At 44.6% G+C, this 23,137-nt stretch overlaps 1 protein-coding gene across 1 annotated transcript in view; it reads left to right on the top strand.

Annotated features, from left to right (window-relative positions):
• Positions 1–23,137, top strand: part of RBM20 (RNA binding motif protein 20) — a 234,933-nt gene that overhangs the window by 200,323 nt on the left and 11,473 nt on the right. The window contains exons 10-12 of the mRNA XM_006880169.1: positions 12,872–12,949; positions 14,701–15,325; positions 16,838–16,972. Of these exons, the coding sequence (XP_006880231.1) occupies positions 12,872–12,949; positions 14,701–15,325; positions 16,838–16,972 (838 nt within the window). The remainder of the gene's footprint in view (positions 1–12,871; positions 12,950–14,700; positions 15,326–16,837; positions 16,973–23,137) is intronic.

Below are 23,137 nucleotides of genomic sequence, written 5' to 3'. Positions count from 1 at the left end.
TTGACGCAGAAGCCTTGGTGGACCTGTTTGTCCAGGGTGGAGTGGCCCCAGGTGTTTGCACCCACAGAGTCTGCCAAGAGAGATTAGATCTTTGGTCCACACAGTCCTCGTTCCTGCCAACAGCACCTACCAATCCCAAGGCTTCAACCTGGGGTGGCAAAGGAGAAGCAGCCACCACCCACCCAATTATACTGGGTGCCCAGGGCTTGGCATGTTTCTCTAGACGTAATCAACTGCCAGCAATGTTTTATTTCCACTTTAATAAAAATGCACAGCAATTAGCTAAACCTTTCATCTCAGCATCTCAATTCCCTTTGCCACCTGGTGCTTTACTTCAGGTCACACTGTCGATGAAAGTCAGATTCTGGTTTTATATTCTTCCATTTTCTTCTTGCCTGAACCTTCTTACATTTAAGTGTGATTAGGAGAGTGGAGCTGATTTGGGGTTCAGAGGTGATCTGCATAAAGAACCTACTTCTCTTAACTCTCTGTATGTATCTTCTCGTCACACTGGCCCAGGAGTTGGTGGTAACGAATTAGACCAAGTAATGAACCCAGTTCCAGCTCCCTGGACCCTGAAGAGTCATCCTCTTGGCCAGTTTTGCAGCATTTATTCCACATGTGTTAGCTGAGTATAATTTGGTCAGACAGTAAGCTAGGCATAGAGTATTGGACATCGTCCATGTGGGCACAGAGAACATGCCTAAATGTTGAAAATGGACCTATGGAAAATGACTGCATTACGATAGGCCACATTCTGAAGCAGAATGGGGACAGACCACAAGTAGTAACTTTGTGGAGGCAAGCTGCCCGGAAGAGGAAACATTAGCTGGGTATTGAATGAGGAGAAAAAGAAATTGGGGCTTCTATGTAAAAGCAGCTACAAAGGCAAAAGTAAAAAAATGAAAGACTGTGGTTTTCCACAGTCTAAGTGGCTCCAGTTTTAGGACACATCAAAGGATAATTTTCAAAAAAAGCATATTCATTATATATTCAGGCAAATATAAAATAAATATGTGTCAAAGTATTTCTTTAACTCATTACTTAATGCAGCAAGACTAAAACATCAGCTCAAACGGGAACCCAAAAGAGTGTATGCAGAGAGCAACAATCCAGAATGCTGTAATGCATTTTGCTAATAGTCGTAAAACTAGCCTTCACCACCAGGGGCAGAAGATCATCTTATTACTATCCTGTAAAATTTATTTGCATCACCATAAACAGTAATCATTTACATTGCAATTAAAATAAAAACAAAGTTCAACTCATTGCAGTCAAGTCTGGAACCAACCAGTAGGTGACCTCCACTGGGTTTCCAACGCTTCACCTTGCATGGTAGGAGTTTGCCAGTCAATTTGAGCTGTTGGTAGATTCGAACCAACAGAGAAGCCAGGTCTTTAGGTTAGCAGGGTAACTCCCTACAGACTATACCACCAGAACCTCACATTACTATCCATCCTCTGCAATTTGCAGAGATGTAAAATAACCCTGTCTATGATATGCAAGATCCCTGTACGATCACATAGCCTGGGTATACTGGACAGCTGTTTACATTCCATCCGGAAGGCATGCAGTAATCTTTCCTGTCTATTGCAGAGTCTGCTAGGCTTCCACCTCCCCCATCCCACAGGTAAAATGGAGAAAAGTGCAGGAGATGGGATTAGGACACTGGGTGGAACAGTCTCATGAAAGACCTTGAGTGCTTTGTTGGGGACCTGGTACACTAGTGGATGTTTTAAAGATGAGTCTCGATGCTTGGAGGTGTCTGGAGAGCTTTCAGTATCTTAAGAAAAAGAACAGAGAATGTTTGAAGTAAGAAGTGGCAGCAGTCTCAAGCCTGGGTACCCAGCTACTTACCCCAAGTCTGTTAACCTCAACCCTTGGGTACCTACGTACTCCAAGTCTGAAAACCCTCCCCTTTGTCCTGATACTCACCCTTCTAGAGCTTCTCTTTGGTAACCTAATTTCTCCTGATTTCCTTCCGATCAGTATCTCCCCTGCTTCCACATCCTATCAGTTTGCATCACGTTGCTTATTTAAAGTTAAGTGCACTCTATGCTATCTTAAGGAAGCTTGAGTTAAAAAAAAAAAAAAGATGGCGGAATTTCTAGAAAATCCTCCGACTTTCCCCACAGTTCCGTTCACCCTATCAATTCTGTTTCTTATAGCTCTGGAGCTGGGCAATTAGGGACTTGTTGGGGCCCCAACAGGTTGCTTCTGAGATTTAGGAGCCAAGAAGCTAAGCATTGTTAAGATAGTAGCAGAACAAAGAGTTATCCTCACAGATCTCATGCATTCTTTGTCATGAAGTTAGGAAAGACCCAGGTCCCCACAGAGTGGTCTGCAGAGTGAGTAATCGGCAGCAGCTGAGCTAAGAAATGAGGCTGGAGGATGGGCTTGCTGTTCTTCCTTGAAGCTAGGCACCACCTGCCACAGGGCCTTTGCATGTGCTCCATACCTCCCTCACCTTGGAAGTCCTCCCTCTCCAAGTTCATGAGACTTGCTCTTCACATCCTTTGGTTTTTTGTTTGGTTTTTAAAAATTATTATTATTAAATATAATTTTTATTTTATACTGGTTTGCTTACAGTTCGTATACATTGTTTTTCATATCAGATCTTTCCTATTGCCATTACCCACCCCTCCCTGTACCCATTAAATTGTGCGACCCTATGATTTCCTCCAGCCCCTCTTCACCCCTATGCTCCCCTGGATCCTCATACACATTTTACTAGTTATTTCTCTGTTTCTACAATAATGGTCTTGTACAATATTTTTCTTTATAGGACTGAGTTCACTTAGCATAATGTTCTCCAGTCCCTCCCAAGTTAGGTAGTGCTTTTAAAAATTGTTGTTCCTATATGCTGCATAATATTCCATTGTGTGAATGTACCATAGTTTCTCACTCTGTTCAATTGTGGTTGGACATTTGAGCTGTTTCCATGTTTTTGCAATGGTGATTAATGCTGCTATGAACATTTGTGTACAAGTCTCCATTTGTGTCCAGGTCTAATGTTCTCGGGGTATATTCCAAACAGTGGAATAACTAGGTTATATGGGGTTTCCATGTTGAGCTTTTTGAGGAAACACCAAACTGCCTTCCAGAGTGATTGTACCATTTTACAAGCCCACCAACAGTGTATAATGGTTCCTATCTCTCCACATTCTCTCCAATGTTTATTACTTGCTGTCCTGTTAAACTTTGCCACTGCTACTGGGGTGAGATGGTATCTCATAGTGGTTTTGATTTGCATCTCTCTTATTGCCAGTGCTTTTGAGCATTTTTTCATTCTTTATGTCCTTTGAATCTTTATTCACTGTCACCTTCTCCAAAAGGTCTTTCTTGACTGCTACATACGATCTCAGTACTCTAACCAGCTAACTCTAACTCCCCTTCTTTTTTTCCTTTTTTATGGTGGGTTGTGGTAGCACTTCCCACCTTCTGGCTTATTAATTCATATCTCTCTCCTCTCGGTCTCCTCCTTCAAATATAACCTCCATGAAAGTAGATGTTTTTGTCTCCATTGTTCTCTGCTGTGTCCTTCAATTAGGACTTGGCAGACAGTGGATGCCTGAGCCTAGAATCTAGAGGCAAAGCTCTATCTTCTGATAACCAGGCCACACTCTAATCTCCTGTGCCTCAGTATTCTTTTCTGGGAGATGGGTGTGATCCCAAAAGTTATTGTAGGACTTCAAGGAGCTTGTGCTCTTTAGAAGCACTCTGAGATCTCTGGAGAGAACACCTATGGTGGAGCCCCCAGGTCTTCACTGCTCAGGGTTTATGGGTGCCGTGCATGAGCCCCAACCATGACTTCAGGACACCAGGAGAAACGAGATACATCAGGCCACGATAGCAAGGGAACAGGAAAGAAAGCTTCCTGCAAGGGGAGTCTGTGAGCTGATCACAGAAACCATGAGATTGGGTGTGATGTTGGTCTCCTGGGGCTTATGTAACAGAAATACCACAAAGTGGGTCATTTAAAAGAACAGAAAAGGTACTATTTTGAAGTTTGGGAGACTTAAAGCCCTAATTCAGCTTGCTGGTGGGACTCTGCTCCCTCAGAGCCTGGAGGGGAAGATCCTTTCTTGTCTCTCCTGACTTCAGGTGGGGAGCTCTGGTGGTGCAGCCCATGAAGCACTGCAATGCCAACCCAAAGGCTGAGGCTGCAGGGTGGTTTGAATCTGGCAGCAGCAACACGGAGCAATCTCGTGTGATTTACAGCCTTAGAAACCTATTGGAGGGTCAGCTGTGAGGTAGTTCCTGTTCAATGGCATTGAGTCCCGACTACTGGTAGCTCCAAGTGTTGGCAGGTTTGTAACTGCAGCATGACTCCATTGTCACAAGGCTATTTCCCTCTGCCCATCTCACTGTGTCCCTTCTTTCCCCTTTTATAAAAAGGACACCACTGAGACAATCACATTAGACTCTACCTTCCTCCAGTATAAACTCATGTGAATTTAACTAGAAACAGCTTCAGATCCTCTTTTTCCAAAAACGGTCACTTTCCAAGTACTAGGGGTTAGGACTTCAACCTAGCATTTTGGAGGACACAATTTAATCCAGAAAAGATCCCTTGCCTTCTGGAAGGGGAGCCAGCGGTGACCCAAATGAGTGGCATCAAGTAGGTTGAGCGAATGTGGCTCTGACTGACAGAGGAGGACGTATCTCTCTGGTGGAGGTGACCAGCTACTGCAGCTGTGACAGCTTATCAGAGAGATCAGCCCTTTGATGCCAGACTTCTCATTTCTCAGTTGAAGACTGAACTGTCTGTGCTGTAGAAACTATATACACCAAAACCTGTCTGTGAGCCAAATACAGCTTAGGGGCCCGCAGACTTCAACCCCACTGTAAAGTGCTCATCTGAAGGAGCATTATAAAAACCACTTTTGTTCAGCAGGGCAGTGGCTAAGTGCTAAGCTGTTAGCTGCAAGGTTGATGGTTCAAACTCATCTAGTGCTTTCTGGGAAAAGACTTAGTGATCGACTCTTGTAAATACTAAACTCTATAGGGTGGTTTTACCATGCTATCTGGGATACTGTGTGTCTGTACTGACTGAATGGCACCTGACAACAGCAACAGGTGTTCTGTTCAGATTCCAGACAGACTCAAGCCTCCTGAGAGGTAAGTATGAGCTTACTCTCCATTCCACTCCCTCCTATCAAGACCTATTCTTTTACTGGCAAATATCCGTGGAGCCTCGAGTACTAGGGCTGCAGTTGTGAGTGGAGGCAAAAACAGCTCCTGACCTTGTTTCCAACAAGATACCAACTGAATTCAAAGATTTTACCATGTTTCCCCCAGTAAAGAATACTTAGGGGAAAAAATGTGTGGGTAAGAAAACTTCGCTTTTACTTGCAGCCACATCCTTCTTCACAGAACCCAGCTTCTTGAATGATTTGCTCAGCACACAGATGAAATAGGTATGGAGAAAGGATACAACCCTGCCACACACTTGAACAATTTTAGGTGAAAAATACTTTCCTACTTTGCTACAAAAAGAATAGTACTTTCTAATCTGTATATCCTGTAAAGAGGAAAAGAAACCAGGAAAATGGAAAAGCTTACAATCAGAGCAATTTTCCCCCTCATCGCAAAGGTTGCATTTAAAGACATCTCATTCCAATGAAACTATTCACTGCTAGAGCAGGATTCAGAACTAATGTGCACCGGGTTGCTATGAATTGCAAGCACATGACAACAACAATACAAGGTGACAGTTGCTTAGAAAGTCTTTGATGGTAACACTGAGATTTAAATAAACAAAAGGTGGAAACTTCAAGAAAGTGTTTTATTAATTGGAGGTAGTCTGTGAATCAGAAGAGAAAGTGGTTTTTTTTCTAGCAGGAAATGTTAGATGAGGTGGAGTGATTATTAATGAAAATGACCCTGGTGTTAAGAGCCTTATTGTTCCAAGGGAGGCTGCTCCTTTGTGGATTTTAAGGTTTTGTGTGAGAAACTTTCTGAAAAGGGATGTTGCTGTGCTCTTGGAAAAACTTTATTTTATTTCATACTGGTTTGCATACAATGTTCATAAAGTTCATATACAAAGGGAAAAGGTCTGTTGTGGAAAAACTTTTTCAATTTTGTGATTCAAATCTCAGAAGTAGAAGCAGAGGATTTTAAAATGGTATCTGGACTTGTCAGACTTAAAATACGTGCAAGCTACAGTTTCAGAAACTCACATGTACTCTGTCCTTTAAGCTGTAAAATCGAACGTACCCTGTCTCCACCTCCCCTGAGAGATTTTACACTGGACCCAGCCGGTTTCCGTTTTCTGGAGCCTGGTGGAAAAGATACACAGATGAAGTCATTTCTCCCCTGAATGACAGAGTGAGTTGGGAATGCTAAAAGGAGATGGAGGCACATCGTGCTGTTGGTGTTTGTAAAAGGCTTTTCTGGATTAGGATGACTGCTGAGATTTGGAGGAACAGTGGATATTTACTGGGTGAAAGAGAACAGGCAGTGGAAACAGCGGGAGTGAAGGTCCTGTGGTTGGAGGACAGAAGAGTCCCCGGGAGCAGAAAGCCTGGAGAAGAGAGGGAGGTAGCAAGTCGGGGAGATCTGTCATCAGCGAGCACATCCTGCAGGGCTGAGTCTGAACCCATTCATGTCTGACCCTCAGGCAGGTTTTCAGAGCCAGTTCATTGCATGGGAGGGGAACAGAGTGCCTCTGGGATTGCAGTGCAGCTTCTTGCCACTAGGCCACCAGAGCTCCCTAATGGGCAGGTGAAAGATTTTGTCTTTATCCTACGTGAAAGAGGACAAAAATGGAATTTTGCCTGAAATCTTTAAAGTGTGGCTGCACATTTTGGAACAATCCCTCTGGTTGCCTTGGACAGAGCCAATCTGGAAGGAGTGTTACTGGACTATTGATGCCCTGGTTTGGCGTTCCTGATCTGGACAAGGAATTGAACCAGGTGGAGACAACAGAAAGCTCAGCCTTAGGCAAATCCCCTGGCTTGGGCCTGGTTAGGTCCTGCTCGGATTCATCTTGGTCTGGGGCAGCCCCTTGTGGGCGCCTGCACCTGAGCAGAAAGGCAAGGAGAAAGGCGTGGAGGTGAGAGCAAAGGTAGTTTTCTTTAAAACGGTGCATCCCAGAAAGAGAGACAAGTCATTACTCAGAAAGTAAAGGACAGAAAAGCCTTATGTTGGTTGATACAGTTGACAAACTTCTGCATGTGAGCACGTTTCCCAGCTCGAGTCTCAGCCAGCGGGATGATGTGGCACAGAGTTCAAACTTTCTTGAGTGGTTCCAATCTGATGTCTTTATGTCACTCATGGGCCTACAACACTAATCAGGCAACTTCACAGGGGGATGGGGTAGAGGTGGGAGTGTGTGAGCCTCTACTACACAAGTCAGGTCTGAGGCACTTAGGTCCGTTATTATTGTTGTCTGCTTCTGATTGAGTAGGATCTAGTCTTAGCCACTCCACTAGACCTATGTCTTCTGTTAGCTCCTATGACTTTACAGGCCTTCTTATCTGTTTGGAATCTGCTCTAACATTCTTTCCACCCAAGCTCCTGACTTACCCAATTTGGACCCTAACAGGACAAAGCAGATGCGGAGGCCAGCCCAGATCCTGTGGTGGAAGCTCATTCTTGCTTGCAGCAGCTGTTGTTGTTAGATGCCGTCGTAACACTATGAACAACAGATAGGAACCTTGCCTTGTTCTGTACCATCCTCACAATCTCTGATGGGCTAGAGTTACATTGTTACAGTCACTGTGTAAATCCCTCTTTCTGGATTGAGAGTTTTCTCTCTTTCACTGACCTTCTATATTTCCAGAGCATAATGCCTATTTTCAAAGACTCGTCCTTACTGATAACATGCCCCAGCTGTGTTAGATGAAGCTTTATCATCCTTGCCTCTTAGTTGTGTTCTTCAAAAGCAGATTTGTTTGTTCTTTTGGCAATCTATGGGACTCCTCCAATGCTCCAATTCAAAGGAACCGAATCGTCTTCAATCTTTCTTATTCATTGTCCAACTTTCAGATGCATAAAAAGTTAATTGAAAAAGACTATGACTTGCATCAGTTGCACCTTAGTCTTTATCTTGATGTCTTTGCTTATTGATGTTTTTAAAAGGTCTTTGACAGCACATTGCCACAATGAAACACATCTTTTGAATTCTTGGCTGCTGTAACCATGGGTGTTGATTGTGGATTCAAGTAGAGTGATCTCATTGATAACTTCTTTCTTTTCTCCCTCTATCATGATGTTGCTTATTGGTCTAGTGGTGAAGATTCTTGTTTTATTGATGTTGAAGTGTAATCCATATTAAAGGCTGTAGTCCTTTATCCTCTGCAGCAACTATTTTGAGTCCTCTTTACTTTCAGAGAAGCTGTGTTTTGTGCGTGACGTAGTTCATTGATGAATCTTCCTCTAATCCTGATGTCACATTCGTCTTCAGATAGTCCAGCTTCTCAAATTATTGGCTTATTAGACCAAGGAAATAGTTATGAAGAAAGGACACAGCCCTGATGCACGCTTTACTTGATTTTAAACTATGTGATATTTCCTGTACGTACAACTGCTCTTGGTCTGTGCCTAGGTTTCACAAGAGCAGAGTCAAATGTTCTGGGACTCTCATTCTTCTCATGGCCCTTTTGGTCCTTAAACTGGAGTAGACAGCTGGCTGCACTGGCTGCGTTTGTTTCCTTCAGAGTTCCAAGCAGGTTCATTCTGGCTTGTCCCCTTGATGAGGTTTTCTCCTTCCTCTCAGAGAGACTGATTTTTAAAAATCTACATTTCAACAGGATCCCTAGGAGATGCATAAATATATACCAAACCAAAACCCACTGTCAGCTTGAGCTGATTTCAACCTCATAACACAGCGTTGGGATTTCCATGGCTGTTTTTCCTTCTCCCAATGTGTGTTTGAATCACAGACTTTTTGGTTAGCAGCCAACCACCCTAGCCAGTGTGCCACTAGGACTGTTTTGTGTACTTGTCATTGTTGTTGTGTACCATTGAGTCAGAACCAACCCATAGCTCAACCTCCAGCAGGTTTTCAGAAGCAGTAAGTCACATGGGAGTTGATTGTCCATCTTTCTTTCATGGAGCAGCTGGTAGATTTGAACCATGTACGTTTGCTATGGCAGCGCAATTCCTTACCACCAATGTGTTCTTTGTATATAAATATTGAATTTCCCTAGGGTGGAAGTCTACTCGAAGGCATTGGCTTAAAACCCTGCTGAACTGAACAACTCAGTGTTGCTGTGATGCTGCACACTGTTCGATAGTCTTGTCAAATACCTTAATGGTTACCCGTTATGTATAGTGTTTGGATGAGCTTCCAGATTGAGTTATGGTGGGAAGCAGGAGTGGCATCTACTTCCTAAAACTAGATGCCTCTGGAAACTCTACAAACAGAGTTCTGTGCAGAAATGGTGTCAGTCACAGAACAGAGCCTAGAACTTTTTGTGCAAAATGGACTCTCAGTCATATTCAACTGGACGACACTTAATGATTGCTAAGTGAGACTAGTGCTGTTATATCTGGGGGAACACACTTCCATTGTGTCCCTGGCAGTATGAAGTAACCTGGGTTTGCTGTGATGCTGAACCTTTTGCCCCTGGGGTATCAAATACCAGAATGGCTTCCCAATGTGGACAGTGTTTGGTGGAGTTCCCAGTTGTAAAAAAAGTTTGGAAGCAGGAGTGGCATCCACTTCCTAACCCACATGCCTCTGGAAACTCTGTGAACTTGGTGAAATGATGACAGTTATGGAAAGGCATTAGGTCTCTTGTTCATAGAGTCACTATGAGTCACACTTGACTCAACAGCAATCAACAACAATCTACATTTAACAAAATCCCCAGTGAATCCTGGGGCTCCTGTTAAAAAGTAGATTCTGATTCCATTTATTTGGGGTGGAAATCTAGAGTCTCAGCAGGGTATCAAACTGGCTTGAACTCGTTCAGAGCCTTTGTTTTCTTTAACCTGGAAATGTTCCCAGGGCAGAGAGAAGCCCCAAAATGCTCTGTCCTGTGTCCTTTAGCTACAGGAAGGACACACAGGGGCCAATTTGATGTGGGGAGATTCAGGCAAGACTGTCCTGCTGTACCCCAGCTTGGAGTGGGTCGCCTTCAAGTGTTGACCCACACACTTAAGCATGTGGCTTCAGGGACTGCTAAGGAAGGGAGAGGAATATTTATTTTTGACAAGGGAGGGCCATGGCTAATTTACTGGAAGAGATAAAAATAAAGAATTGTGGTCAGCTTTGGTAAAAGCTACGAGTTCTGAATGCTGCCACTGCATTTGTGGCTGCTTTACACATAAGGTAGCCCAGGAGTCTTTAGCAAAGCCTTTTCAGTGGAATCTTCCACTCCAAATAATGAAAAATGCAAAGGTTTGGGGAACTGAACCATCTCTCCCTCTCTGGTAATAACTGGGTAAACCAGTCAGCCCTACGCTTCCTCCCAGCTGGCTCTTTCTCAGCCCAAGGGGAGTGTGTCTGATTGGGAGAAATTAGAACCAGAGCTATTTGCTGTGAACCAACCTCAGCCAGAGAATGTCTAGAAATTGTAACTTCTGTCTGAGGAAACTGGAGCGGCATCATTGATTTGATGGTTAAAACTTCAGTCATGGAACTCTAGCCTTCAGAATTTTTTAAAGATTGGCAGACTTTCTCTACAAAGGGCCAAAATGGTAAATATTTTCTATTTGGGAGACCAAGAAGTAAAATTGATAGTATTATATAGATATTTCTAGAAACATTTATAATACAAAAATCATAACAGTCAGTGAGTTATACAAAAACAGGCCGAGGACAAGAACCAGAGTTTTCTGACCCTTGGTGGTGGTGGTGGTGGTGGTGGTGGTGGCGGCGGCGGCAGTTTATTTGCCATTGAATTGACCACAACACCTCGTGACCTCATGAACAATACCTCTGGGCCTTGCTCTATCCTGAGCCTACCTCACTGTCTCTGACATACCTGCCCCCATTGCCACAGTCCGTGTGTCAGTCCGTTTCCTCCAGGGTCTTCCTTTCCTGGGCTGACCCTCTATCCTTCCAAGCATGATGTCCTTCTCCAGGGACTGGTCCCTTCTGCCAACACAGCCACAATATTTGAGGCAGAGTTTTGAAATCCTTGCCTCCAAGGAACAACCTGGTTCCACTCTCTCCAGGACAGACTTGACAGTTCATGGTATATTGTTAGCCACCATCAAGTCAGATCATGTGCAATGGATGATAGCCCTGCAAGGCCCGGCACCATCACCGTGCTTCATTGCAAAATGAACCATTATGATCCATAGGGTTTGCACTGGCTGACTTGGAAGTAGATGAGTGGGTCTTTATTATTATTATTATTATTATTATTATTATTATTCATTTTAATGAAAGTTTTTACAGAGACTTAGGGTTTCCAGTTATTGTTGCACTTTTCTCCCTGCCCACGCCCTCCCCCCCATTCACTCTTGTCCTTGAAAAGTAAAATAAAAACTCTTTCATTGTTATGCAATCCCTCCGCCCAAGTCCACTCCACTATGCAGCCTTCACTCTGGACTTCTGTAATGACAAGAATACCCATTCATAGATCCCTTTTAAACAGCTCTCTCCCTCATCTGTTTCAATGCAATATACATCATTCTTCTCCTCCTTTTCTGCCTTCCCTCAACCCCGATGTCAGTCCGTTTCACAGCAGTGGCACTATGCAATATTTGTCCTTTTGTGACTGAAATATTTCACTCAGCATAATGTCCTCCGGTGTCATCCATTTTACATAATATTTCATGAGTTCCTTGTTTTTTCAATGCTGCATAGTATTCCATAGTGTGAATATGCCAGAGCTTCTCTATCCATTCGTTTGTTGATGGGCACTTGGGTTGTTTCCAGCTTTTTGCTATTGCGAACAAAGCCGCAATAAACATGGGTGGGCATATTTCTGCTTGGGTGGCACTTATGGTTCCTTTAGGGTAAATCCCCAGTAGTGGAATTGCTGGGTCAGATGGTATTTCTATTTGCAACATTTTGAGAAAGCACCATACAGCCATCCACAGTGGTTGCGTCATTTTACACTCAAGTGGTTCTTCCTTGCTAAACTGTCTCAGTCTGGAAGAGTCACTGGCATCTTTTCAGCATCATAGCAACATGCAAGCCTCCACTGACATACAACTGGTCCATGTGTATGAGGTACACTGGCCTGGAATTGAAAGAGGGTTTCGTGAATGGAAAATGAGAATTCTACCATTCAGTCACCAGGGCTTTTCTGCTCTAGTTCGAGTCCCTGATCCTCTGCCTGCTTCCATTCATTAAACTTCATGGACATGGGCGTTACCATGACAGGTTTAATGAAGGGCAGGGAATAGAATACTAGAATAGCAAAGGAAGAGATAGCGAGCTTGGCCTTTAATTGTAGCAGAGAGGTGAGAGGTGTACTATTTGAGTTACAGCGCCCTTCCTAACCCAAAATGCCTAAATGTAATTTTGAGTCCAAGGTGCTCAGGAGGGAGAAGTCAAGGGAATGACTGTTAATATTGGGGTCTGACCTTCACCCTTGGCCTCTTCTGCTCACTCTCACTGTCTTGAGACATTCACCCACAGTTAAAAAACACTTGTTTGCCAAGCATTTCTGTCCTCTCCTTGCAAGATATTGGGCAGCCTTCAAAACACTTCTCTGCTTCCACTTGTCTGTGTGACCTTGAGACAGTTGTTTAACCTCTCTGAGCTTCAATTTCCTCATTCCTAAAATTTAAAAAAATATACTAGAATCTGCCTCTGGGGGATGGCACAGGCAGTGGGAGGACAGAGGAAATTTCATATGTGAACTCACCTGACTACTAATACCATTCATTTTCATGTTCCTTCTTTTCTCTGCCACTTCTCACTATTGATTTGATGTACCCTATTTTTTTTTTTCTTTTAAAGGCTGGACTAGGACAGGGGGGCACAGAAGTAATCCTCCAACCACAGTCCTTGGATCCCCAAAGCACACGGAAAAAGAAGGTAATGTTTATCCTGTGGACTAGCAGGTTAGCCACATCTACACCACAGCCTCTGCGGAATGAGTTGTAGATGTCGCCATCCGTCCCATGAGAGCCCAGGAGGACATGTCTGAGACTCACCAGTGGTTTCATGAACAGGCTAGTCCTCCCGGCTCTTGGAGGAATGCATTTTGCCTGAGATCTTCACGGTCTTTATTGAGGAGCTGTTTACCCACTGACGGAGCTCTGCTAACCTAGTCCATAGAGTTTTGCTGTTAACCTGAAGGCAGCCAGTTCAATGCCACCAACTACTTCATGGGAGAAAGATAGACACTGTCCTCTCATTCAATTTATCACCCTGAAAATCTGCTAAAGGATGAGTTCTAAGCTGGCTCCAACTCATTGACAATGTCTGATTTAAGTCAACCCACTGAGCAGCGTTGGTGGCATAGTGGGTTAAATGTTGGGCCACTAACCAAAAGGTGAGAAGTTCAAACCCATCAGCTACTTCATGGGGGCAGGGGAGTGGAATCTACTTCCAAAAAGATTTAGCCTCAGAATTCCTAATGGGGAAGTTCTTTTTCCTAAAGGGTCCTGAAGGGTCGCTAGGAATCAAAATCAACCAGACGGCAGCAGGTTTGTTTTTCACCCATGCTCCTGGGCTCTGCCCCATACTCTAGCAACTTGGCTACCTTATGAGAGAAAGCATGTGCCCAGAAAAGACTCAGGCTTCAGAGCCAGGCTCCCAGAATAGACCATGGGGCACTCAGAGCCTCCAGGACCTGGAGCAGGAGCCCTGACCTGGGCAGGCCCAGCCCTGGGGATTAATGAGAAAATCTACTCTGCTTGAAAATATTATTTTACTTCATTAAAATGAAAAACTCAGCTATCATTTCCCTGGGCTGAGATTGTCACAGCATAAAGAAATGTCCTTGGTCTGAGGCCAGCTTCATGCCTTTCTGGTCAGGGGAGATGGGAGGCTTGAGTATTGCTGGCCGGCAGGGAAGTTGATCTAAATCCATCTCCTGGGTTCGTGGCGTGCTGGAGATGTTGAGGTGCAGGCTCCAGGAAGGGCAGGGGGTGAGCCATGCCTGGAGAAGCCTCATCCTTGATGGACAAGGGTGTTTTGGGGAATTTTGTGATGTACTTTGCCCCCGTTACATTTAATGATGGCCCAGATGCAAGGAAATAAATAACTCCAGTAATTTTATATTTCTATTGCCTATAGCTTTACTCATTAATGCCATGACGGTTGTCCATGGTGGACAATGTTTGGTGGAGCTCTCAGATTAAGACACGTTTGGAAGCAGGAGTGGCACCCACTTCCTAAACATCATGCTTCTGGAAACTCTATGAACTTAGAGAAATGACGATAGTTATAGAACAGGGTTCAGGTCTTTCATTCATAGGGTAGCTATGAATGGTGCTCGACTTGACAGCAATCAACAACAACAATAGCTTACTCATTCACTCAGAAGCTATTTATTGAACATTTACTATGTGCCAGGGATTGACATTCTTTATGTCACTTTAAACATGATGGATTAAGGCTTAAAAGCTACTTTCAAATCCTGTGTGGTTTGAGTCTCAGAGACTGTGTCAGTGAAGTGGGACTTGGGTGGTGTTCAGCTCAGTAACTGCTCCTGGCTAGAAGAATGCTAACGTCTCTCTGGTTTGCAGGATCTGGTGGTCAGAGCTTGGCAGTGGGCTGGTAGAACACTATAGGGCCCACGCCCCAGTCATCCCTGATCACCACTCTGCATTGTCGTACAGGAGCAAGATTGGGACAGCGGAAGCGAGGCAGACGGGGAGAGCTGGTACCCCACCAACATGGAGGAACTAGTGACGGTGGATGAGGTGGGGGAAGAAGATTTTATCATGGAACCAGATATCCCCGAGCTGGAGGAAATTGTGCCCATTGACCAGAGAGAAAAACCCTGCCCTGAAATATGCCCTTGTGGGACGATTGCGTTGGACCTGAACTTGGCCAAGGAGGGGGTCAAGGAACTGGGTACTGGGGCTCCCGAAATCAGCCTCAAGTCAACCAGAGAACTGCCTTCAGCTTCCGGGAGCTGTCCCAGTGACATGGACGTGGAAACGCCAGGCCTAAATCGGGACGCTGAGCGGAAGCCAGCTGAATGTGAAACAGGCCACTCACTGACGGCTTCAGATTGCTTCGAGAAGGAAGCCAGGGGAGTGGAGGGCGCAGATGTTTGCCCGGACCCAGCAGTGCAGCAGATGTCTTCCCCAGAGCCAGCAGCCCAGCGGGCCCAGTCGCCCAGCCCAGCACTCGATGACAGCAAGGCCAGGGGGACCCCCGACGATGCAGCTTCTGACGGCAGCCCCCCTGCTGAAACAGACCTCCAAGGCCAGGCTTGCCAAGGCGTGGTGACCCCAGGTAACTACCCTTCACATTCCCAAGTGCGGTTGGGTTGTTCGGACAACTGCCCACCTGAAGAGGTGTGTGGGCAGGTGCAGGCCAGAGTGGACAGCAAGGGGGGCTGACACTAGCATTCATGCCAGTGCAGAAAGTCATTTAGTCAGAGGGGCCAGCTTCTTAAAACCTGGTGAGACCAGGAGAGCATTTGGGTGAGTGGTGTAAAGGAATTCAGGTAGGAAGTGGAACATGTTTAGAGATGCCGGATCAGGTAGGACGTGCTGAGTTGATGGGAGCCCAGACAGAGTTAATCAGGATGAACTTGAGTTAACAGCCAACGAGGTGGGATCTGCAAGCAGCCCCTCCAGTCTGAAGACAGATGAGCACCCACGCTATGCTCTGAGGTCTGAGGGATGGGGTCAGAGTGCGAGAGGTGGGAGTGGACAGAAAAGAGTGAGGGGCTTGTTCCCTCTTTACTATCTCAGACCCGTTTACTTCCAGGGTTTGGCAGTGAAACTAGACGTGTCCCGGGATCTCCTCAGCCTCCCTCAGAGGTGATGTGGTGTTCGTGCCCGGCACTGTGACATCATGAAAGGGAGTTTAAAATAGACTAAGCCAAGGTCTTATCTGCCAAAGATCCACTGAGGGCTATGGGGTGGGGGATGGCCGCTGTGGAGGAGGAGGGCTGCTGGCCCCTACGCACCCTGGAATGAACTAGATGCATTTTAAGGAAAACCTGCAGCAGAGCAGAGGCCGGGGGAGGAAAAAAGAGAGGAGAGCCAGGGGAGCGGTGCAGAGCATATCGGGGCAAGTCTTAAAAATAAACATTGCCACCCAGGGCTCTGTGGGTGGCCGGAACTGGTAGTTGACCTGGAGGCTCGGGTTCTTCTCGGAGTCACGCTGACCTGGGCTGTTTTTCACCTGTGTGGATCCAGGTCTCCATGGAAACTCTGCCACGAGCTGCCTTCTTGTTGCTACAGAAACCCTGAGGCCCCGGGTCACTCCACAGAAGGCGAGGCTTGGAGAGTGGAGTTGTCAGCTTGCCCTGGTCGAACCCCTTTGGTTTGGCTGTGGGGGTCTCCGCATGCATTGATGTTAGAGGCTTACCCAGTGTTTTGAGTTCGTAGCTAATGACACAGCTTCACAAGCTTCGTTTTTCTTGTTGGCCAGTCTTGGCATTCCCGTGGACGTCAGCACGACTTTTGTCCTTCATTAGTTCTTCTGGCTGCAGAGATGAAATGATACCGAGTTGTGGGGGGTGCGGGGGTGGATCATCTCAGCCAGAGGCCTCAACGTCCATTCCCGTGAACTTGGAACGCACTTGCCAAGTGCCCTTGTGTGTGGCTTCCCCTTGACAGTGGGAAAATGCTCATCATTACGGCACTTTGGCTCTAATTAGCAGTTGTTTTCCTAGCTTCATACTATTAAGCCCAGGTGACAATCCCAAGCGCATCATGCAGGGATTCGCATTGTAGGGCTGCTCTGCGGTGCAGCATGTTCCATTCGTTCGTTATCTTGGCTCATATTTTGCAGAAAACTCCGGGTATACGGAAATCAAATCCCTGGACACAAGCTCACCGGAATACACTGAAGTGGAGCCCAAACAGCCCCTTTCTCTGCCTTCCTGGGAACCGGAAGATGTGTTCAGTGAACTTAGCATTCCTCTAGGTAGGTGCAATACACAGTCCTGCCCCCGAACTCAGCTCCAGGAAGTGGTAGCTCTGGAACAACATCTAAGAACACAAGAGGGCTTTTTGTCGTGTGTTGTTATTGTTATTGGGGTGGTTTTTGGTTTTGGGTTTTTTTTGTTTGGTTTTTTTTTTTCCCCTGATGCAAAGCCCTAACTTTGTAAAGCGCTGCTTTAAAGTTTCTTGCAATTTCTGCTCCCTTGATGGGCCCAATGCCCTATAGAGCCGGCCCTTAAAAAGCACAGTCCTGGAACGTAGAACTGGAAGCTTCTTTGCCCACCTGGGAAGGTGTTATTCTTCATCCCTCAGAGCCTCTAAGTCTGCTTCTTGTTCGGAGGCTGGATGTTCTCTGCAGAGTCAACAGAAAAACTTTTGATTTGCTTCTCCTTGCCTCCTGCCCCTCTCCCAGAGCCGGAGCATCCCACCTGCATTGAGGTGATCCCAGCTGATAGCCACCCTGCAGAACTGCCCCAGAGAGTTTCCCAGGTGGTAACCTTTACAGAAACACAAGGCCTCGTCTTTCACAGAGCAACTAGTAGACTCAAACCACTGACTTTCTGGTTAATAGTCAAATGCTTCTCCCATAGCTCACCACCATCAAGTCACATTTATGGAGGTGACCATGAAGATTTACATTAAGATGTAAGTCTTTACAGGATGAAGCTGCCCATCTTTCTGTCTTAGAGTAACTTGTGGATTTGAACCACTGACCTTTTGGTTACATTAAATGCGCTGTGCCACTAGGTCTCCTAACCACAGCATCAGTCCTGCCCCAAACAACATCTCATTCTTCCTCCTTGGAGGTAATGATACTGAAGAGACTTTGGAGGAGGCTCTATGTGGTTGATACAGGGACCACTAGACAGAGAAAAGTTGGAACCTTCTCTTTCTTTTCTGTTTGCTCGATGATTATGGCCTCAGATAAATCAGACCCCTTCTGGAGTATTAGTGCCCAGCTCCATCATCTGGAATTGGATCAGTTTTGTTGTTTTCAGTAGTAATGTGGCATGATGGTATGAGAATTATCTAGGGCTCATTGTCAAACAGAGCAAGAGAGAGAAGCCAGATTCTCGGGGCGGGCAGGCAGCATAGTCTGGGATAAATCAAACATGCTATTTTTTAAATCTTCACGTTGTCACTAAAAGGTGAGTGAAGTGATGAGAGAGAGCGAGAGCGAGAGAGTGAGTGAGAGAGAGAGAGAAAGGAAGGATTAGATATACCTGGCAAAGAGAACAGCCTGACAGGCCATCTCCACTCCGTGATGACCAACTAGCCAGGTCCACTCCTGCAGGGCAGGACAGTCACTGTGGAAGTCACCTTTCCACTCAAGTTCCTATTGCCCTCCTCTTCTCCTTGAAGAAGAATCCCTTACTGTTTTATTCTTCTAAATGTGTCCTTTTCACGATCTGATTTGAGACAAAGTTTCCTTTTGTTTCTTAAGGTATAAATTTGTGCAGTATCCCCTAGGACAGAAAACTAAAAAAATTAAAAGAAAAATTCTGACCTTTCAGTGAACTAACTGAACCAGATATTTTTTATTTTGTTTTGTTTTTACTGAGATGAAATTTTCATTATAAAGTGTCCAATCAGAAGCATTAAGTGCATTCACAGTATTGTATAACCTTTGGCCCAGTATGCCTTCATTACTCTAGCAGGACCCTGTACCCATTAAGAAGTTACTCCTCATCCCCCCGTTCCTCCACCCCCTTTCCGTCTTTTTTCTATGGACTTGTCTGTTCTGAATAATTCTTGTACATGGAATTGTGCACCAAGCAGCATTTTGTGCCTGACGTTTTTCTATTAGCCTCTTATTTTTTAATGCTTATCCATGTTTTACCGTGGGTATTGTAACCATAAAAGACAGTTGCAGCCTGCCTCCAGGAGAAAGGTGGCTAGGTGTTTCATTCCTGTATTCAGTCAACGTTTCCTGGAGAAAGTAGCCCTGAGCTGGTACCTCCGAGGAAACCAAGAAATGTAACATGACTCTCTTGTCATTCAAGAACTTGGAATTGAACTGACACACAAGCAAAAATTAAGAATCACTTCTGCCTTGTACTTAGTGCCCTTTCTTGTGCATTTCTTTATTTTTAATAAAAAAGTAAGAAAAATAGCAGCCAAGTTTGTTAGTGGTTACCATGAGCTACGGAAGGAGATTGGAAGGCACTGAAGTACGTAGTACTGAGTTTCTCCTGGGTGATTGAAAAATGTAGGCAACTAGATTGTGGTGATGGTTGTACAACATCGTGGATGTAAGTAAGGTCACAGAGTGCACACTGAAAGTTGGTTAAATGAAAAATTTTTTTGGTTGCTGATGGCTCTGCCAACCTAAAGGCAAGCAATTCAGATCCACCAGCTGTCACACTATAGAAAGATGGGCAATTTACTGTCTCATGTGCAGTCGATTTACTGTCTCTGAAAACCCACTGGAAGGTTAGCTGTGGGTCAATTTTTGCTCAACAGCACACAACTTTTCAGTAGAATAAAAGAAAATTTAAGGGTGAATGATAATTCAGAAAAAATTTAAAACCATGTAAATTGAAATTTTAAAAATTGTTTCTTTGAGGTTCTCTGCAGCCCCCATAGATAGTTTTTGTCGCTGTTATATCCCATCAAATATGACTTCTAGTGATGCTAAGAACAACAGGTCTGAACCCTGTCCTATCCTGGGCTGTCCTCAGCATCTCTGACACACTTGAGCCCATTGCTGCAGTCACTGTGTGAGTCCATCTCATTGACAGTCTTCCTCTCTTTTGCTGACTCTCATGGCTAAATCAGTTATGCCTTAGGCCTTAAACTGATATTATTGCTCCTCAGTACATTGGAGTGGTCCCTGACAGCACATTTTCCCAATATACTATGTCTTACTGATTTCCTGCTTGCTAGTGTCAAGGGTGTTGATTGTGGATCCAAGTAAGATGAAATCACTGGCAACTCAGTTTTTCTCCATCTATCATGATGTTGCCTATCAGCTCAATGTTGAGGGGTTTTTTTCTTCTTGATTTTGAAAAGTAATCCATATCAAAGGCTGTGGTCTTTAATCTCTTGAAGCAAACATTTGAGGTTCTCCTCACTTTCAGCAAGTAAAGTTGTGTCATCTGCATGATACAGGTTGTTGGTGAGGCTTCCTCCAATCTTCCTCCCTCCCCTAAGTTTTAGCCCAACAGTCCCAAGGCACAATTCCTCAATTAGTCCAGGCTCTGGTTTCAATTCAGCAGTCAAAATCAAATCATCATGAAGGTTTGCTTTCAAGGAGTTTTAAGTCAGCTTCTCCTTCAAGCATCAGCAAAAACCTTTAACTGTGGCCAGCACCAATGCAAGAAGCCTCAAATCACAACTTGGCAGTTTTTACAGAGTGATGACACCGTCTCTCCATCACCATCGCAAGGGTCTTGCTCTCACCAAGGTCTTGTTCCAGTCTCCCTCAAATCTTACTGCTGCGAGTCTTGCTCACCTCAAGACTTGCTGCCCAGTATGAGAAGCACTCTTTTGCTTATCTTAGTCCCACAGCTATTGAAAATGTATAAGACCATGTGTCTGCAGTTAAGGTAGCTGGAGATCAGCTTGGGAAAACTGTAAAGGCCAAAAAGAAGCCAACTTTTAGGCTAACGTTACACTACCAATTCAGCAAATTAATGCAAACAGCAATCAGAGGATTACGTGAACAACATTTGTTGCCAAATCTTTTGGAAGACAGTAGCAAATCTTCTGACACAGACATATTCAACGTTAAAGAAGTCAAATCAGAGTAAACAGGAGAAAAGGATAAGTGTCATCTAAGCTGCATCTACGGACTAAGTGCAAATACGGAGACAGCTGATGTTTACCTAGCCAACATCAATTCAGTTTCTTGACTTTCTCTTCCTCCAGTCTCCCCACCCCCCACTTTTTTTTCTCTCCACATGTAGCCCCTGTCAGTGCTCTCAGCCCATGGGTGATGGGGTTAGGCAATGGTTCACAACCACTGTTTACTCTGGTACCGGCACAGATGGAAGACCCATAAAATCTTCCAATCTTGATGCCAAATTCTTCTTCATAGAGTCCAGTTTATAGAATGATTTGCTAAGCATCCAGATTGAATAGGAGAAAGGATACAGCCCTGATGTACACCATTTTTTATTTTAAACTAGGTAGTGTTCCCTTTGATAAATAAGAACTTTGATATATGATGATAGTTATAGAAAGACTTCATAGAGTCAGTATGAATCATGTTCAACTTGACAGCAATCAACAACAACAACAACAACAGTGTTCCCTTTCTCTGTTAGGACAACAGCTTCTTGGTCTGGGTATAGTTTCATATGATCATAATGAAATGTTCTGGGATCCCCAGAACAACCAACCATAGTTTGATGATAGAAAACCATAATATTTTATGATCCATCCAGCCAAATTACTCACTGTCATATCCGTGGATTGTTCTCCTACCACAAAATTCGATCACAGTATACATGTAATTAAGAACCCTGGTCCATAGGATGTTATATGTTGGGCTATTTACCTAAAGATGATTGGAGTCAACCAGCTGCTCCTAGGGAGAAAGATGGGCAGTCTCTTTCCATAATAATTTACAGTCTTGGGCTCCATGGAGGACCACCACGATTGGGAATTGACTTGACACAGTGAGTATAGTTTTGGATTATTATATGCAAAGTGCCCTGAGATTTGCTTTTTTTCTTCCCTTAATACGGGTCATAGAGATATCTTCGTGTTGAAACGTACAAAACACATTCTTTCAAGATATACCAAATTTTGTTAATCCATGATGAACATTTTGGTTGTTTGCAACTTTTTTCTTTGTCATTCTAAAAAGGCTACAATAGCTACATTTTTATCATTCACCACTCAAGTGCTATTGCTAGTGCTTTGTTTGAATTATCTCATTGAAATCTCTCCAAAACCCCTATTGAGTTAGTTAATATATCAACCTCTACTTAACAGAAAGTTGCACGGTCACAAATCTAGTGGACAGTGAAGAGTAGAGTCAAAGTTTCAACCCAAGTCATCTCACTCCCCAGCAAGGCTCTCACGTACTGTCTCTCTTTTTCTCTCTCTGTGAGTCATGTTAGTGAAAGTTTGCAAAGCAAATTGGTTTTCCATTCATCGCTTTATACATGTTTGTTTTATAACATTAATTACAATGCTGTTGTGGTGGTGTGCCGTTGAGTCGTTTGCAACTCATAGTGACCCTATGTATGTGCAACAGAAGCCTTCCCTATCCTGAGCCAGTCTCACTGACTCCAACACACCTACTCTTACTGCCCTAGTTACTGTATCAATCCATCTCACCTGGGGTCTTCCTCTCATGTGCTGTCCCTCCACCCTTCCCAGCATGATGTCCTTTTCCAAGGATCAGTCCATCCTGGCCACGTGCCCAAAGTATGTGAGACGGAGCTTCAAAATCCTAGCCTCCTAGGAGAAACTGTAATCCCCCTTCTTCCCTGTGATTCTCATTTCCATCAGTCCCTCTCTCCTGCCCTTCCTGTCTTCGGGACCTTAGCCTTGGGAAATTGCTGCTCTTTTGACCCTTTATGCTTGGTATTCTAAGGAGAGAGTGCCTTCCTGGGATACTGTTCCCCTTAGAGGCCTAGGAGCTCTGGCGATGTAGTACGTTGGGAACTGTACTACTAACAAAGGTGGCACCTCTTTGGAGGTTTGAATCCATCAGCCATTCCAAGGGAGAAAAATGGACAGTCTATTCCAGAGCAATTTACAGCCTCTGAAAACCTGCTGGAGGGTCAGCTGTCAGTCAGTCTGATTCACGTGTAGTGAGTTCGAGTATTTTTTGCCTGTTTGTGTGACAAGCCTGTCTGTTGTTGGGCTGAAAGTTCCACCACAGGAATGAGTTTTGTGAGGGGTTCCACCATTTGTTGTGGGACCAGTCAGCCTGGCCTTTTGATGTGTGTGCCTCTGCTTTTCAGACATGGGTGTCCGGTTCCCTTTGTGTGTGTGCGCCAGCGTCCTAGCCCCAGGAGGGGTGTGAGGTCATATGTACTTGCATTTTAAATTTCATAATTGCTACTAAATTGCATTTTAGAAACATTATACTAGTTATAACCATCACTCTGTATGACAAATCCCATTATTCCTGCCCTTGCCAGCACTGGATGTTATAGTTCTTTAATCTTTGCCCATCTGTGAGGAGGAA

This window comes from Elephantulus edwardii, unplaced genomic scaffold (genome assembly GCF_000299155.1).
Source record: "Elephantulus edwardii isolate Elephantulus edwardi_28Jun2011 unplaced genomic scaffold, EleEdw1.0 scaffold00006, whole genome shotgun sequence".
Classification (NCBI taxonomy): Eukaryota; Metazoa; Chordata; class Mammalia; order Macroscelidea; family Macroscelididae; genus Elephantulus; species Elephantulus edwardii.
Note: the sequence above shows the minus strand (reverse complement) of the source record. Positions and strands in the feature narration are given on the sequence as shown.